Source organism: Ammospiza caudacuta, chromosome 6 (assembly GCF_027887145.1).
Source record: "Ammospiza caudacuta isolate bAmmCau1 chromosome 6, bAmmCau1.pri, whole genome shotgun sequence".
Classification (NCBI taxonomy): Eukaryota; Metazoa; Chordata; class Aves; order Passeriformes; family Passerellidae; genus Ammospiza; species Ammospiza caudacuta.
The window spans coordinates 32,430,836-32,446,257 of record NC_080598.1 but is presented as its reverse complement, the minus strand read 5'-3'; the positions used below and the strand labels follow the sequence as shown (position 1 = coordinate 32,446,257).

At 41.9% G+C, this 15,422-nt stretch overlaps 1 protein-coding gene across 1 annotated transcript; it reads right to left on the bottom strand.

Moving 5' to 3' along the window:
- Nucleotides 1-8,592: 8,592 nt before the first annotated feature.
- On the bottom strand, nt 8,593-15,269 carry ERH (ERH mRNA splicing and mitosis factor). The gene is made up of 4 exons (XM_058807438.1): nt 15,160-15,269; nt 12,055-12,142; nt 10,869-10,989; nt 8,593-9,075 (listed from the first exon to the last, which is right to left on the bottom strand). The coding sequence occupies exons 1-4, from the start codon at nt 15,160-15,162 to the stop codon at nt 8,973-8,975; spliced, it is 315 nt and encodes a 104-aa protein (XP_058663421.1). The 5' UTR covers nt 15,163-15,269; the 3' UTR covers nt 8,593-8,972.
- Between the last annotated feature and the right edge of the window lie 153 nt (nt 15,270-15,422).

The following is a 15,422-nucleotide window of genomic DNA, read 5'->3' as shown; positions in this document are numbered from 1 at the left end:
TTTTGTGTGTGTGTTGGTCAGAGAAAAAGCAGACACTGCTGTACAAATTCCCCCTGAATTAGCAGTAAAACCTGACACAGAGGACTGTGAGCATGTGTGAGAAGGGTTATCTGGGGGCTCTCCCTCATACCTCAGGGTTCCCACCAGCTGATCTGTTCAATCACATCTTAATCTGACCATAATCCTGGCGAGTGAGGGAAAGGGAGCCAGCAGGAAAGGGCCAGTGCCTGCTGCAGTGATGAGTGACCAGGCAGGTCCTGAAAGCTGTAAGAGGTTTTAAGGAGATCAATATTCCCTGTGCACTCGTTTCTAATTGGGCTTTATTGCAGGTCTCTGATTCATGCAGTTCATTAAATGGACTCAGATGGAGTTTCTATAACTGAGTTTAAGCTCCTAAGGCACAGGATCGAAATAGCAGCAGCGAGTAATTGCCAAGGCCCCTAGAACTCATCTGGAGAAGTAATTGCAAGAGTGCTGAAGCATTAGACTCCAAAGAAATGTGGATGTGGCTAAATCAGTGTTATTAATTACATTTAAGTTTACAAAAAAAGGTTATCTGCCATTTTAAGGGTCACTTTAAAAACTATCCAGTGCCACAAAGTACATATTTCAACTGATTTGCTGCACCACTTGCATTCTGGAGCAAGTATTTTCTGAGTTTCATGAAGCCCACCAGTGAACAGCTCCTAAACAGTAACAGTATCAGCTAGAGTTACATCATCATAAGGTCTCTCATTCTCAGGACATCGCGTTCAAAACATCAAACTTGTGGAAACAACAAGGAAAGTATATAGAAAAAACCACTATCTTTCTACCTTAGGTCTGAAACCCTTTCATCTTCCCTGCAAAATATCTGTGGGAGATGTTTGCCAAGTGAATAAAAAGCATCCAGCAAAACCCCCCAACAGCAGAGTTCCTCTGTATATCTGATCAGATACAAGTGCCATCAAGCTCATTAACCTGTTCCTGCCAGTGACCTACACCAAGTGTCTAGGGACAAACCTAGGAACAGGGAAATTGCATGGCAGTCCCTCTCCCAAAACACTCTCAGGGCCCTCAGTTACTTCTGATGCACTGACACTCTGACCCAGGGCTGTCATCCTTGCATCTAAGAGCCACCATGGATTTCTCTTCATAAATAGGCTTATCTAAGTAAATAGGAAGAAGGCATGTTTCCATTCTCTGAGGATGCTCTGCATTAACTAATTAGCACTACTTATTGCTAGTTAGGGTGAGTGTCAGATTTTTGACAAAGGTAGAGCAGGAGATTATCAGTTAGGTGGATGCATGTGTGAGGAGGGAAAAGGAGGAAGTGCACCAAAGTGCTCATCATCATTTAACTGCTCAGCTGGCATGGGGCTGAGAACTGCATTTTACTCTTACATTCTTCCAGGAGCCAAGGGAGAGTCTGGGCCAGACACACAGGTAATTTTTCCATCGTAATTATGTGTCAAATACATTGAGGCTGGATCTCTTCTTTTCCCTGCAAGCAGGTTGGAGTGATGTCTAACTTCTGAAGACAGCATGCCTGGAGGTAGTCATGAATTTTCTATAGAAATAGTTTAAATAGAGAAGCCAGATTTATGGAGCTTAAGATGTGTTATTTGAGGTGTCCTTGGGGGCAGGTGGAGGCTGATAAAAGCCCTCCTGGCTGCTGTTCCCTCGTAAGAGGCATGTGGGGCTCTGAGTGAGCTGCTGAGGTGTCCCCAAGGAGAAAGGGGTCTGCGGAGTGACACAGGCAGGGAAGCCAGCACACTGAGCAGCGAGCTGCCTAGGTTATGCAACATGCTATCAAAATGTTTAGTCCATTAATTGTAAGCTGGAGGGAGGTGCCTGTTTTTCCTTGGACTTTTCAGAAGGGAAATACCTCCTGGAGCTATGGCTGACCTGATTTGGGTGCCTTTCTGCCATGAAACAGAGCAACACAGTTAAATGTCGCTCTTACTCTGTTTATATCAGACAAGCTTTGAGTTCTCTGGAATATCTGAGGTGAGTGTCCTCATTAAGATCAAATACTTGGTTATTCTCATGTGTTTCTTTCTTAAGCTTTCTAGTTGAAGATATTTAATTTTGCATGAATAATGAGTGCTTTTACTTGGACATGATAGAGGGTGCACTGAGCAATTGTGTTGTAAACATAAAAACAAAACATGCAATTTTAGGGGACATTAAATTATTAATTCCTGGTTAAGACTAAAACAATATCATTACTACAGTATGAAAGGCTGGTAATCTTCATTTGGAGCTGCAGGTGCAGCTGATGCAATGGTTATTTCTTTGAACTAGGTTCAAAGATAGGAAAACCTGGAGAAAACTGCTAGCATTAGCAGGGGACAAACATAAATTAAATAGAAATTGAAATTAAACTCACTTGGCACAGAATTTACGATACTAATGAAATGTGCTTAAGAAGACCATTACAAGCCAGACAAGGAAAGTAGCCCTGGTTTGGCACTGGCTAAATTTATAGAGACTGTGAGGATGGAGAAGAAACAATTCTGGATTTGGGGAATGCACTTTGAAGAGAAGATTTGAACACTTGCTCTGCTTGCTATGTGCTGGTTAGTGCTTCTACTGCATTCTAGTGGAATAGCTGTACAAGCTAAGAATTCCCTCAGGGACCAAGTTAATGTATTGAGAGAGAAAGAAATCCCCCCCTGCCCCTCATTTCTTTCTTGAACCTGAAAATAGCCATCATTAAGAAAGAAATGTGAACCAAGGTTTATGTTTAGCTCTGGCAGCACAGACTTTCCGTTTTCCTTGCAAGTACATGACTTGATACTGCAGGAAGATGCCTTTGCCTCTGATGAGGGGGTTGGTGTGGAAGCACAGGTGCAATTGCTTTTTTCTCCATTGCCATGTAGGGCCTGCTTCTTACCTTCCCCTGGCATTTTGCAATGCCTCTGAGCTTTCCCTTGTACTACATCACAGATTTTTCAGGCCTTTATGTATTTTTTTCCTTCTTTTACTTGAAAGCTGTAAAGATGTGGGGAGTATGGAGGGTTGCATCTGGATGGCAAGTCTGATGACCTCTAGGGACTTAACCTCTATGGCAAGACATTATTCTCAGTGTCCCATGTGACCCTTCATTCATATGAAGACAACATGAGAACAAAATCAAATTTGACCCTTCTGCACCCTGTTTTTATCACTGGGGAGAGTTATACTTTCTGTAACCTAGTGAATGCTACTCTTGTCACCCAAATCCACTCATGAGTACATGATGGCTTACCATTTTCAGCACTGTCCTCAGTGGCCTGGGGAATACTGAGTTCGAGCAGCTGCATGAAACTGGCCAGAGCAGGGACTCAGATGTCTCATTTTTCATGACATGGGGTTTTCTAGTAGTGACTCCAATAGAATAATGGCTATTTTAGATTGGAAGAGAGGTCCAGGAGTTGTCTAGTCAAATGCTGCTCAGAGTGGGTCTAATGGGTCTAATCAGATCAGCACTCTGTCAAGTCTTCAATGTCTCCAAGGATGGACATTCCCCACCTCTCAGGGCAGCAGGTTTGTGTTGTGTGTGTGTAGCCCAGTGCTCATGGTAACTAAGAAGATAATTTAAATTTGGGAGTGTTTCCTGCATGGCTGATGCAGTGATGCAGAAGCAGCAATGAAATACACTAGATGGAAGCACCAGTGCATTAGAGATCAGGGCAGCACAAGTGTTGGATCTAGTCAGTGGCAGAGCCCAGACATCCTCCAAGTACACTGCCACATGTTTAACCTCTGCAGCTCTTGTTGACTTACCTGGCACAAACACAGGCAGGCAGCAGCTACAGAGCTCCAGATGTGTGGATGTCACTGATGCACAGGACAGCCCACAGTAACAGTCTTGGTTGGGGACTGTGGAGGGGGTACAGCAGCAGATGACTCAGGGGTGTACAAAATTGGTTACAAAACCCTTGCTAATGCTCACCAGGAATGGTGCTGAGCAGGCATATGCAGCATGCAGGTTTTACTTGTGTGTCACTACAAACTCAGCACAAAGAGTTTGAATAAAACCTATGAATTGGAGCTATGCCCAAACTTCATCCAGATAAAATGTTCCTATAGGCATAGTTCAGATTACAGTAATGAGAAAACTAATTCCTACAATCTAATGCTTTCCTATGACAAATCAAGACAGGTTTTACCTTAATCATTTTCAGTTATAGTGAGGAAGAAGCATATATTAGTGGATGATAATAGAGAGCTGCTTTGTACTATGCAAAGCTGAGCATCTCCATTCAGTGAGTTTCAGTGGCAGATTCATTCCCTGCTGTTTCCGTGAATGGTACCTTGTATTTGGGCAACACTGAGTAACATTATAGCAGACAATACACTCAGTGTGGAAAACTGGAGGGAATTGACTAGTACAATAGAGGTGCAAAATTAATTTTCTATTTTAACAGATGTACTCTTGCCAATTATCTATAGCTAGTAAAAATTATTTATCATTTTACCTTGAAGTCAATGCTTTTAGACTTCAAAGGCCAGTGGGTACCTCAAATGAGTGGCTCAGATGCTAACTGAGGCTAGGAGTCTTTAGCCTCACCCACAGCCCATCTCCTGCTGGACAATTGCTAACTGAAACTCCCTGCCCCCCCTGAACCTATGATAACAGTAAACCAATTTGTTTCAATGCTCACCAGGGTCTAGAAAACAACAGTTTCAGAGCAATTGAAAATCAGGAGGTTTTAATTGTTTTGCACTTGTAACCTAGCTACTCTTGATTTTTATGGAGCGAGTTTTCAGTGTAGCTGAGTTCCAGTACAATCAGACCCTTACTCAGGGGTCTGAGTAAGTATGCAAATGTACATAATTCTTATATACTCCAAAGTCAAGCAGCTGGAGCTTTCCCCTCTTCTTTCTGAGAGTAAGTCATCCTAAGAAGCACCCTTGCTTTCAGTGCATCATGAACCAGCACAAACTGCTTGGCACATGGTCATGAGAACCCAACCAACAATTTTACAACTTAGCATTTTCTAATGCAAGTCAAAAAATCTTTCAACCTTGAAAATATTGTGGGTAGTCAAGTCTCCTCTTGCTGTAAACAGGTTTATTAGTTATTAAGGAAGATAACAAGGTGGTCTTGACTACTTCTTTTTTCCTCCACTGTACATTGACAATGGTGATAAGCACAAGAACAGACTGATCTAGCAATGATGCTACTTTCCTGCTGTGCTTATAATGCATTGTGATGGATGTCAAGATTTCAGTCTATTTTAAAAGAACATGATGATGGAAGCTATAGTAGGCAAGTATTTTAACTATCTAGCTTATTTCACCCTCAGAGCAGGAAGGCAAACTCAATTCTGCTTTTCACAATTCTCCTTCAGCATCCTGAAGGAGGCTGCAGAGTGGGATTCCTGTAAGAATGATCCTGGTATTATTGCGGTGTCAAACACAACTCACAGTCTAATCTTAGTGGGATTACTCCCTGACCCAGTGCATTAGACTGGCAGGAGCTTGCAAGGGCATAAATGGGTGCTTTATATATACACCAATTTATCTACTGTGCTTGTGCTTGTTCTCAAATATCAGGTTTTGGGTATCTTTAAATGACCAGTGCTCTGCTTGTTGGTGCTGACTAGCAGTCCTGTTCTCCCCTTCCCCACAACAGCCAGTATCCCTTTTGTACAGTAGTGTGAAGCAGCATTATGCCTTTCAACAGCAGTGAACTGCTACTTCAGCTCAGCCACCTCACATAACTTCACCCTACTAATTTGCTTAGTGAACAGCCCTGCCAAGAAATGAGTTGTGCCAGTCTGGTCATTCCTCAACTTGCAGTCCATGGCTCACAGCTCCACAAGGCAAGCAGAAGTCAGGCAAGCTCCTCAATTCCTCTGCAGTCCTGGCAAATAGCTCATACAGCTCCTTGGTCTGAGGCTAGGCTTCCTTAATGGACTTGCTTTTAAAAAAAATTAAGTATTTCTACACACTTGGAAATACTAGGTCTCTGGATTCCATTCTTAATCCCTGTTTTAAAATACTGTACCACTCTCCTGCAGAAGCAGCCAGTATAATTTCCTTTGTTCTTTACTCCCACACTGTAGCAGGCATGACCAGCACAGTTACTTGTATCTATCCATACCTAAGAAGCCCCAGAAAACTTGCTGCAGGCAAAGCATGCATGGGATGACAGATTCTTTTTTGATTCCTTTTCTACAATCATACCATTTTTAATGGCTTTACCTGCAAAATGCTGCTACTGAGCCTCACTTTTATAGTAGTTGAACTTAGGCAATTTTCAGTATCTTGCTATCCAAGTGCTGATGCCTCTGAGGACAAATGCAACTGCAGGAGGTACTACATGCCCTGCTGCCGTCCATTCCTCCCTCAGTAGGAGCAAAGAAGCAAAGTGAAGTCACTTTTCACAGTCTGCTACAACAGCCTACAGTACTAGAGTGCATGTAGTAAGTTTCCAAGTGCTCATAACCCTCTCCACTAAACTTCTGAAGGCACCAGGTGGTTAGTGGGAGACAACTTTCTAGATTCTTCTTTCTAGCTTGTTGCACATTGGATAGATACTGTAGCATTCTTTCTCCCTTTCAGAGTATTTGGTCAGGTGCTCAGCTCAGCAGCAAATCTATTATTTCATAAATAGTTAATAAAGTAAAATGCAGTGAAGGATTATGGAAAACAGCAGCTCAAGAACTGTGCACTAGAGTTGTATCTAGTAGCTTATTTCAGAAAGAGAAAAATAGACCTGTAGCTGGATGAAGAGGGGGAAAAGAGATGATGCCCAAATCCCTTCTTCTGAAGTGGCTTACAGACCACACTTTTCTATCTCCAGAAGGCCAAATCTGGCTCCAGAGATATGAAAGGACAACTTACTTGCATTTTTCAATTCTGTGAAAACTTCCATTACTGAAATGGCCACAGCAGTCTGTATGTTTAAAAAAAAAGTGAGGTAACCTTTAGGTTAAAGATTGCAACCTTCTACTTTCCAAAACACTAAAAATCGTATCTTCACAAAGTCCCTTTCAAAAAGCAGAAAGGTTAATTACCACCTCCTTTAAAGTACCTTCTTCCTATTTTCTGTTTGAATGTAAGAAATTTGTATTTTATACTTGTTTACTGGTCTGAGTTTGCACAGTTATCATAGTAGAGTCAAAATCAAGAAAGAGGAAGATTTTCTTAAATCAGACCAAATGTAAGGTACCTTTGAAGGAAGAGCTGTGCTGTGTTCCAATGCCTGATTACTAGAGATTCAGCATGCTCCTTTGTGCTTTTCACAGTAAGGAAAGAGATCACATTGCTGGTTGTTCTTAAATTGAAAGCAAGCCCACAGAATGAGGTAAATGCTTATTTGGCTTCGCTTAAAGACTGCAAAATTTCATCCAAGAGAACACTGGAAATTTTACAAAAAAAAAATTGAAATTAACCTCAAACATGTTAGGAGCGAGCATGTTATTTTAGTATGTGCTATTCAGGAGGATAAACTATAAAAGCTTTAAAAAGAACACTGCTTGTATTAAATTTGAATGTTATTATATGGGCAATAGTGAATTTTCTAAGTATTACTTACTGTTTTCAAGCTGGATATAAAACTTATATGCCCCGAAGTATTTTTGGATTTAATAATCTTAAGTGTAGTAATATATTTCTGACCTACAATGTTTTGAAAATCACTATTCATTATAAAGGAAGCATGTTTTGATGTTATTTTGAATTTATTCCTTGTCACTATAAATTCTAGAGCTAGTAGGTCTAATGTCCAACTTGTATTGGTGCTGAGAGGTTTAACACCCTCACCCAGTTTCTTTCTAAGAATTTATATCCCTTAAGTAATAGCTGCTGAAGACTGGGAATCAAATTACTGATCACTTACTTAAGTAAAGCTACTTTCATTGAAGCTTTACTACAGACAGTCACTTTGCCTCAGATTCTTTCCAGCCAGTGCATTTGCTGTGAGGTCCATCAGAAACTATTGGTGTGTATTAGGAAATCCAGTGCATTGGGGAGAATTGCAATCCTCTGTCAATCCCAGAACCGCTCTTGGTTAAGTGTAATCTGTACAGTCTGTTCCTACAGCAGGCAAGCTCTAAAGACACAGAGTACCACACCAGCCTTTCTTTCCTACCTGCTCTGTTTTTTTGTCTGATGTGTCCTCCAATCCAAATCTTTTCAGTACAGCGAAATTACAGAAACATCAGCATTTAAGATAGACAGAGGCACATGTAACTTACAGTGTGGGTAAACAGTTAAGCCTTTATCTTATGTACAGAGAAAATTAAGTTTGGGGCAGATTTTCATGGGAGCAATCTGCTTTGTCTATTCCTTTCTTGGGGGAAAATTGGAAGCAGATTAATTCAAGGGGCCTGTGATGTCATACATTCAGCCTGCTCTTATCCACCACCAATTCCAGAGCAGACACACCTACATAAAATGCCTTGTACAGAGATCAGCTGAGCAGTGCAAAAGGGTTGCTGTGTTTCCCAAAGATGCCCAGGGAAAACCACCAAGACTGAGCCAGAATTTGAGGTGTTCTGTAATACAGGAAACAACTGCTGGTTCAGTCCACGTGACCTGTCAAGCCATATCCCTTGGATAATGGGGAAAAAGATTTGTGTTTTTTGGCAGGAACCACAAAATTGAGCACTCAAGTTTAACTAAAGGGTAGATTTTTATTTCCCATTAAGACATCTCAAGGACATAACTGAATGTAAAAAACCCACAGAGGGGCACATACAGCAAATGTGGTGAAGTACAATGTGAACAGCCCCAGGGGTTCAAATAAGGTAGGACCATTAGCAAACTGGAGGAAAAAAACCCAAAACTCTGCTGAAGATGTACGTTCTTCTCCATTTACACTGAAAAAAATTTCAATCCAACAAAATCCTTGTATCCCTAAAAGTACAATCAGTCCTGGCTAACGAGTTTATCAAGATGGCAACAGGATGACTATAATACAAAACGTTCACCACTACACTCTGTACACACCTGTTGTCCAAACCCCCCAAACCCACGTAGCAATGGTGCCCCCATTATTTGCTTGCTTGCTGGGCCTGCCTGCGGAGGAGAACGTAGATCTTCTCCTTTATCCAGTCTTTGTTGTAGGGCTGGTATGTCTGAGTATCAGCACGGTAACTGCAGAGGAAACAAGAAATGTCAGTCTGCTCTGTGGTACATCTACCAGAAGAACTTCACAATTAATTGTCCTCAAGTGTATGAGGTAGAAAGTGGTGTACAGAAGGTAGTATCAGAACTAGGTGGGAATTGCCACTTATCAAATGGATTTATCCTGTTCTCTATAAAACAGCTGTCCAGCAGATCAGACTGAGCCTGAAACAAAATGAGATGCTCCAAGCACTACTGGGTGACTGGAACACTGTGTTCATATTTTAATTCATGCATTTAATTACTTAAGGGAGACAGCAAGTAGAGAATCCTAGCATTCTAGAACTCAGCCTGCAGAAGAATAGTTCCACCAGGAAACAATCTAATTTGTCTTAATGAGTCAAACACTTCTTCAACATTACTTCAAAGATTTATTTAAGCTTTCAAGTGTTCAACTTCTGTGTGGAATTTTTAAAAAAAATTTAAGATCAATTTTTTTCAGGACCAAAGGCAGACTCACAGATGGATGACAAAGGATTCTTGCCAGTTGGCACTGAGGACAAGCTTACACCTAACAAGGATACTTTAAAAAAGCAAACTGAAAACAAGACCCCATGGATGCATTTTCTTTGCTATTCAAGCATAGTTGATAAAAACAGTCCACTTGCAAGGGCCAGAGAATTCATTTGCTCAGGACATGTTGAATTAAAACAGAATGAGACTGAAAAATGAAAGTAATCTGCGTGAAGGTCTGTGTAGGCTCATGTCCTCCTATACAATATTTTGTTTACGAAGATGGTACTTTCAGTGAATGATTCAAGAACCACTGAGGTCCTGCTCAGTCTTTAAATCCTGATATACTTTTATTTCTGATAGATAAGAAGGGTGAAAGGGACAGTGGTAAGAAGGTAAGTAAAAATCCCAAGTTAACTCATTCCAGAACAATTTATAGTTCTTACCTAAGGAAAAGACCCTAAGCATGATGTTTCTAAGGAAGTCTTACTATTTAAACCTCAGCATGACGGCATTAAGGCCAAACCAAGAGCTTCAATGTATGTTCATACAGCAGTAGTTCTAGTGCAATGTAAGAAATGCTACCTTCAGGAAAAGTTACTGATTTCTACCCTCCATCCCCAAACCCTTTCATAATGCTACACAGCAAGAGCAGACATCAAGTACTTCAGGAAATTTCCGTGAAGAAGAGGCGTCCCTTACACCTTGTGCTATGTGTGCCATCTGGTGGAAAACTATGAGCTGAAGTAGAATTTGGCATGACACTGATTTTAGAAGCCTAATTAAAAAAGGCACAAGACTATCCTAGAAAACAGTTGCTACCACCTAAAACAAGTGGCTAGTTTCAGTCTGTTAGATAAACTTTCATCTTGCTGTATCTTGATCAAAACAAACTTTAGGCTGCAATGCACTTCTGTAGCCTTCTACTCTACCACAAGTACTGCCCTCAGCTGAGAAAAATTCTGTAACCATTCTGCCTCCTGAGGGACTGTACTAACAGCACAAAGGGAAATTTAAACAGATTCTAGTAGTAATAAAACAGTCAGCTGTACTTAACTGCTGGATTTCAGTCAGCCTCAATGTGAGTGAAATCCAAGTGGAACTGCTAGTTTCTAAGCCTTTACAGGTACCTTGCATCTATGCACTTAATTGACCTGGGAACTTGCTAGGGCAGCTGCACTACTGCTGCACTGCAGTTAGTGCTAAAAAGCACACAAAACAGCATTATGTTAAACTCTCACAGAAGAGTTTAGAGGGAAGACCTGTGACTTTGCTAAGTCACTGACATGGACTTGTACAACTGAACTTACACAAGACAGCTGAGGTCTGCCAAGTCATCAATGAAGTCAAACAACTGGCTGATATCATATGTAATGGATGGACTGTTGGGATTCATTCTCTTCAGATGCTCTTCATACATTTTACAGACTCCTACAGAGAAACAAGATCAACCATGCAATATTAAAAGACTGTATAAACTGAAACTTTTTCAGCTCTTGATCCACAAATAAAAGTTTAGAGATTACCACTGTAAAAGCAATCAGATTTTCTAGAGCTGAAATTCTCTTGTTCCTGGCAATTTGCATTGAAAGGTAATACTATAAAATCAGGTAAGATACACGGAAAGAAAAGTCTTCATCATCTAGGGGAAAAGCTTTAGTTCTGTGAAATATATAATTTTCCATGCAGTAAGCTCCAACGCACGTCTGGAACGCCTTCTAATAATTTTAAGACAGAAATTAGAACACACTCCTACTGCACAAACACCTGAGAAACAGAAGAACTCATAAGAATGACCATTCTTGATGCAAGAGTCAAACACAGTATTGAGGTAAGAGTGACAGCACAAACCTGTATATACATTTAAAACACATTTATTTAAGCTAGTCCACTAATAATTCAGATACATTTGAGAAGAATGTAATATTAAAATGAGCACAGAGACTTCGTTATACTTTTGTTTGCCTCACAAAACCTCCTGCAAGATTAAGGCTAGGTGAACTACAGCTCTAATATTTCAATTTTCTTCCAATGGCCATTATGTGTATCAAAGTTTTGCAGATCTTTACTCTGACACACGAGACTGCAGATGATGTATCAATTGCACACAATCCATTATTTAATATAGTATTTCCAGCAGCAATCTTTGCCTTACAATGCTAAGAAAAGAATAGTGAGAATTAAGTGCTGATCCTGCGATGAAATGCATTGAAACAAGTCTGCTGCACGAAAGAAAGAATATCAGCTACTCTCCCAAACTGGATGTTTCATCTAGTTAAATCAAAACCAGATATTAAATAGAAAAAGGAAGTTTTAGAAACAAATAATAACTGGATTTTAGTTTGCTAGAACATCAGTAAGCTAAAAACATGAGGGTTTTTGTGAATGACCTTTGAAAAATATGAAGAGCAACTTATTTCCTTATTAAGTTTGTGAATATGTAAAAAATAGGATTTTAATAACAGTTTTTAACTCCCATGTCTTGTGTCCACCCACCTTCCATGCATTCATTCACCGATTCATAATCAGCATATGTTCTGCCTTCTGGCCTCTTGGTAGGCTGGACAAGTAGAATTGTGTGAGACTGGAAAACAAAACAAACACAAAAATACAGGTTACTTGCACACTTTGAATGATTTTTGTTCAAGTTATTTATATGAAAGGAGTAAAAAGATGTGTAATGGTAAAATATTAGACTAGCAATCAAGGACACAGACATTTTCCACTCAGCATTTACTATTTATACAAGCTGTGTTACTAAGTTTTGGTTCCAACAAGTCCTATCAATCCTTATGGAACTTTAAAATGTGTAGAATCACCAGTAAAGCTGCTACTGTGTTGGAAAAAAATACCACAGAAAGAGTTTATATTTAGACAAATAAGCAAAGCAATAAAGTCAATGTGTAAGAGCTGTGGCATTAGTGTGTTTAATTATTTTATTCCAAATGCAAGCTGTTAGTAAAATTTTCAATGCCCCAAATTTTTTTTCTGAAAATTTTACTTAGAGCAAAGAGGGGACCCAACTTGACCACACTGTCACCTAAAAGATTTTAACAGAATTAGCTATTTTGAGTTATTGATTTCCCTTCAAGGGAACACTAATGCTACAATAAATCTGCACTTAGCACCCAAGATTATTTCTTCAAAACAGATGTACTGGTTTTTCAGACTTCAATGAGTTTACTCAAACAGTAATTACAGCACAGAAAACTGTTCCAAATGTTGGAGTCCATGAGCTTGTTCTTCTGCAGGGAGGCTTAGATGACTGCACACTCTGTGGCTTCCATTATTTCCATAACATTTTTCACTTGGCTACAGCAAGTAATTTGAGCAAAGAAGCAAGATTTTTAAAGTGTAGACAATCTGTGATCTAATTAATAGGGTGCATACCACAGAAAGTTTGCAAGCAAGCTGCAAATGGCCGTTTCCAGTGCTGCTAATTGGATCCAACATTTTCAGTGCTAATGTCTGAGGTGAGCACAGAGGCAACGGCAGGGTAAGACATCCTTTGGCTTAAATTAATCAGTGGCTGACAGAAAAATCCCGACCCATACTTTGGAAATCGGTGAATATACCAACTCAGTGCTTGTGAAAAGCAGTGACAGAAAGAGAAATGGCAAATGTTAGGATTTACAGGGAAAAAACCTAAACAACAGGACAAATTCTTATCCCATAACTGACAGTATTCCCATCCTTGGAATACGGTTTTCAGTTCTTCAAATTGTCTCAACACAGCACTAGCAGATTCTGAGACGTTCAAGAAAATGTTACACAGAGAAAAAGAAGGAGCAAGACTTTTCCTAATCAGAAATGGAAAAAAGGGGAATTCTGAGCTGCATGCTCTATCAACAAAAATCATACAAAGGAGAGTAGATCATTTAAACCCACTTTCATGTATGCCAGAGGATGATTGATTTGAAGAGAATTCCCCAAGGGGGGCTGGTATCTGGCTGTTCCAAGTGCATTGTACTTCAACAGGCATGTCTTAGCAGGGAGTCCAAATGACTGCCAAAGATTACCATAAAATAATTTTTCCAGCACTATCACTTTAATTAGATGGTCACTGAGGGGTGCTAAATGAATGTATAAATTCTGAAATTATCCAAATAATCAGATTATAGAAAAATCAATGAGCCAGACATGTAAGCCAGCTCCTTCAGAACTTCGCAGCAGAAATCATTTGGGCTTCTGCCTTTAAGCCATTTATCACTTCAGACAATATACAATATCTGTTATCAGATACTGGCCCAGGAAAATATTTAAATTAATGCCATTGGATGACGTGTATGGTAGAATTAATGCTTTTCAAAGACTTCTTTGGGAACTTGACATTATTTCACTTTAAAGGAAAAAAAAATTGTTTGATTTGATAAAATTTCTGGTCCTGTCCTACCATATAGTTACAAATGGCAAGCTTAGAAGCCTGTGGGAAGGCTCCTCTATTACCTGCCCCATGTGCCTAGGTGACAAAACCAAAACAAGGGAAGATCCATAAACCTTTCTGCCTGAGCACCAGTCACCTGGAGAAACTCACTCTGGACCGTTATTATGATGATACATGTGTCGAATTTCTTTGCGTTTTCCTTAAAAGCACAGTAGTACTGGCTGCTTTGAAGCAGGACACGGAATGAGACACCGCATGGTTTATGTTATACCAATTCCAAACTTCTAGAAAGCAATTTAGAAATTGCTCCTGCTCCTGAAGGCAGAACCCTGTACAACTGGTTAAGGCAGTGCCAAGAGCCAAACCAGCAGGACTTAAAAGCTATGCAGCATCTGCCCAAAGAAACTTCCACCAATTGTAGAGTATTTATAGTAAAGTGAGAAAAAGAAAAAAAATACAATACGATACAACAAAAGTGGAAGACAAACGCATATTTGTAAGGGTAAGATGTGCGGTGATGCAAATACCAAGCAGCAGCGCACTGAACACACCGAAATGCCAGGCAGAAAAAGTGGTCTAAGGCCCCCCTCTCATCCCGGCCAACAGGGACAGGGCCTGTAGCTGCTCATCATGGCCGAGCAACTGCTCTGGAGCAAGAACCAGGCAGACATGGAACGTCGCTGCAAACGGACAAGCAGCTGTCCTCCCACCGCACAGCGACAACTTGCTTCAGCACAGCTTCATTTATTGCATGAGCGCAACAAACCGCGATGATAGGGAGGCCTCTGAGCTTCAGCGTGCCATTCCCAGAGCCCACCAAGGCAAGCTCCCGCCTTTCCCTCCTCCGAGCAGAGGGGAGGAGCAGGGAGAGCAGCATGGAAAGCGCAAATCAGCCATTTAAGGCCGGCTCGCTCGGCGGGCGACACTCGCGGGAAGCGCTGGGCTCCGAGCAGCGCCCTGAGAGGGGCCCGAAGGAGCCGGGGAGAGGGGCGGGAGCCTCCAGGATCCGCTCCCCGAGCGCCGCCGCCGCCTTTTTGCCCCCGCCCCGTCCGGCCCTGCCCCGCCAAAACGTGCAGCCGCCCGCCCGGCTCCGCACCACCGGCCGCGGCCTTCCCGCCCGCAGTGCCCCGGGGAACAGGGAGGGGAGGGGAAGGAAGGCTGCTCTGGCGGGCGCGGTGCGCACGAAACGCGGCGATCCGCTCCCGTCCCGCTCTCACCATGGCGGCTCCGCTCCCTCAGCACCGCCGGGCAGAAGTGGCGCGCGGCGATCCCCCACAGGTCCCCGCGCCCGCCGGAAGCGCCGCCGCGCCAACGGCCGCCACCATAGAGCCGCTCGCGCCAGAGCGCCGCGCGCGCACGCGCCCGCAGGGCCGGCGGCCAGGCTGGCGGGGGCGGGGCGCGGCCGCCGCCATCTTTGGTGAGGGAGTCGCTCGCGGCCCATCGCGGGCCGAGGCGCTGCCCGCCATCTTGGAGTCGGGCA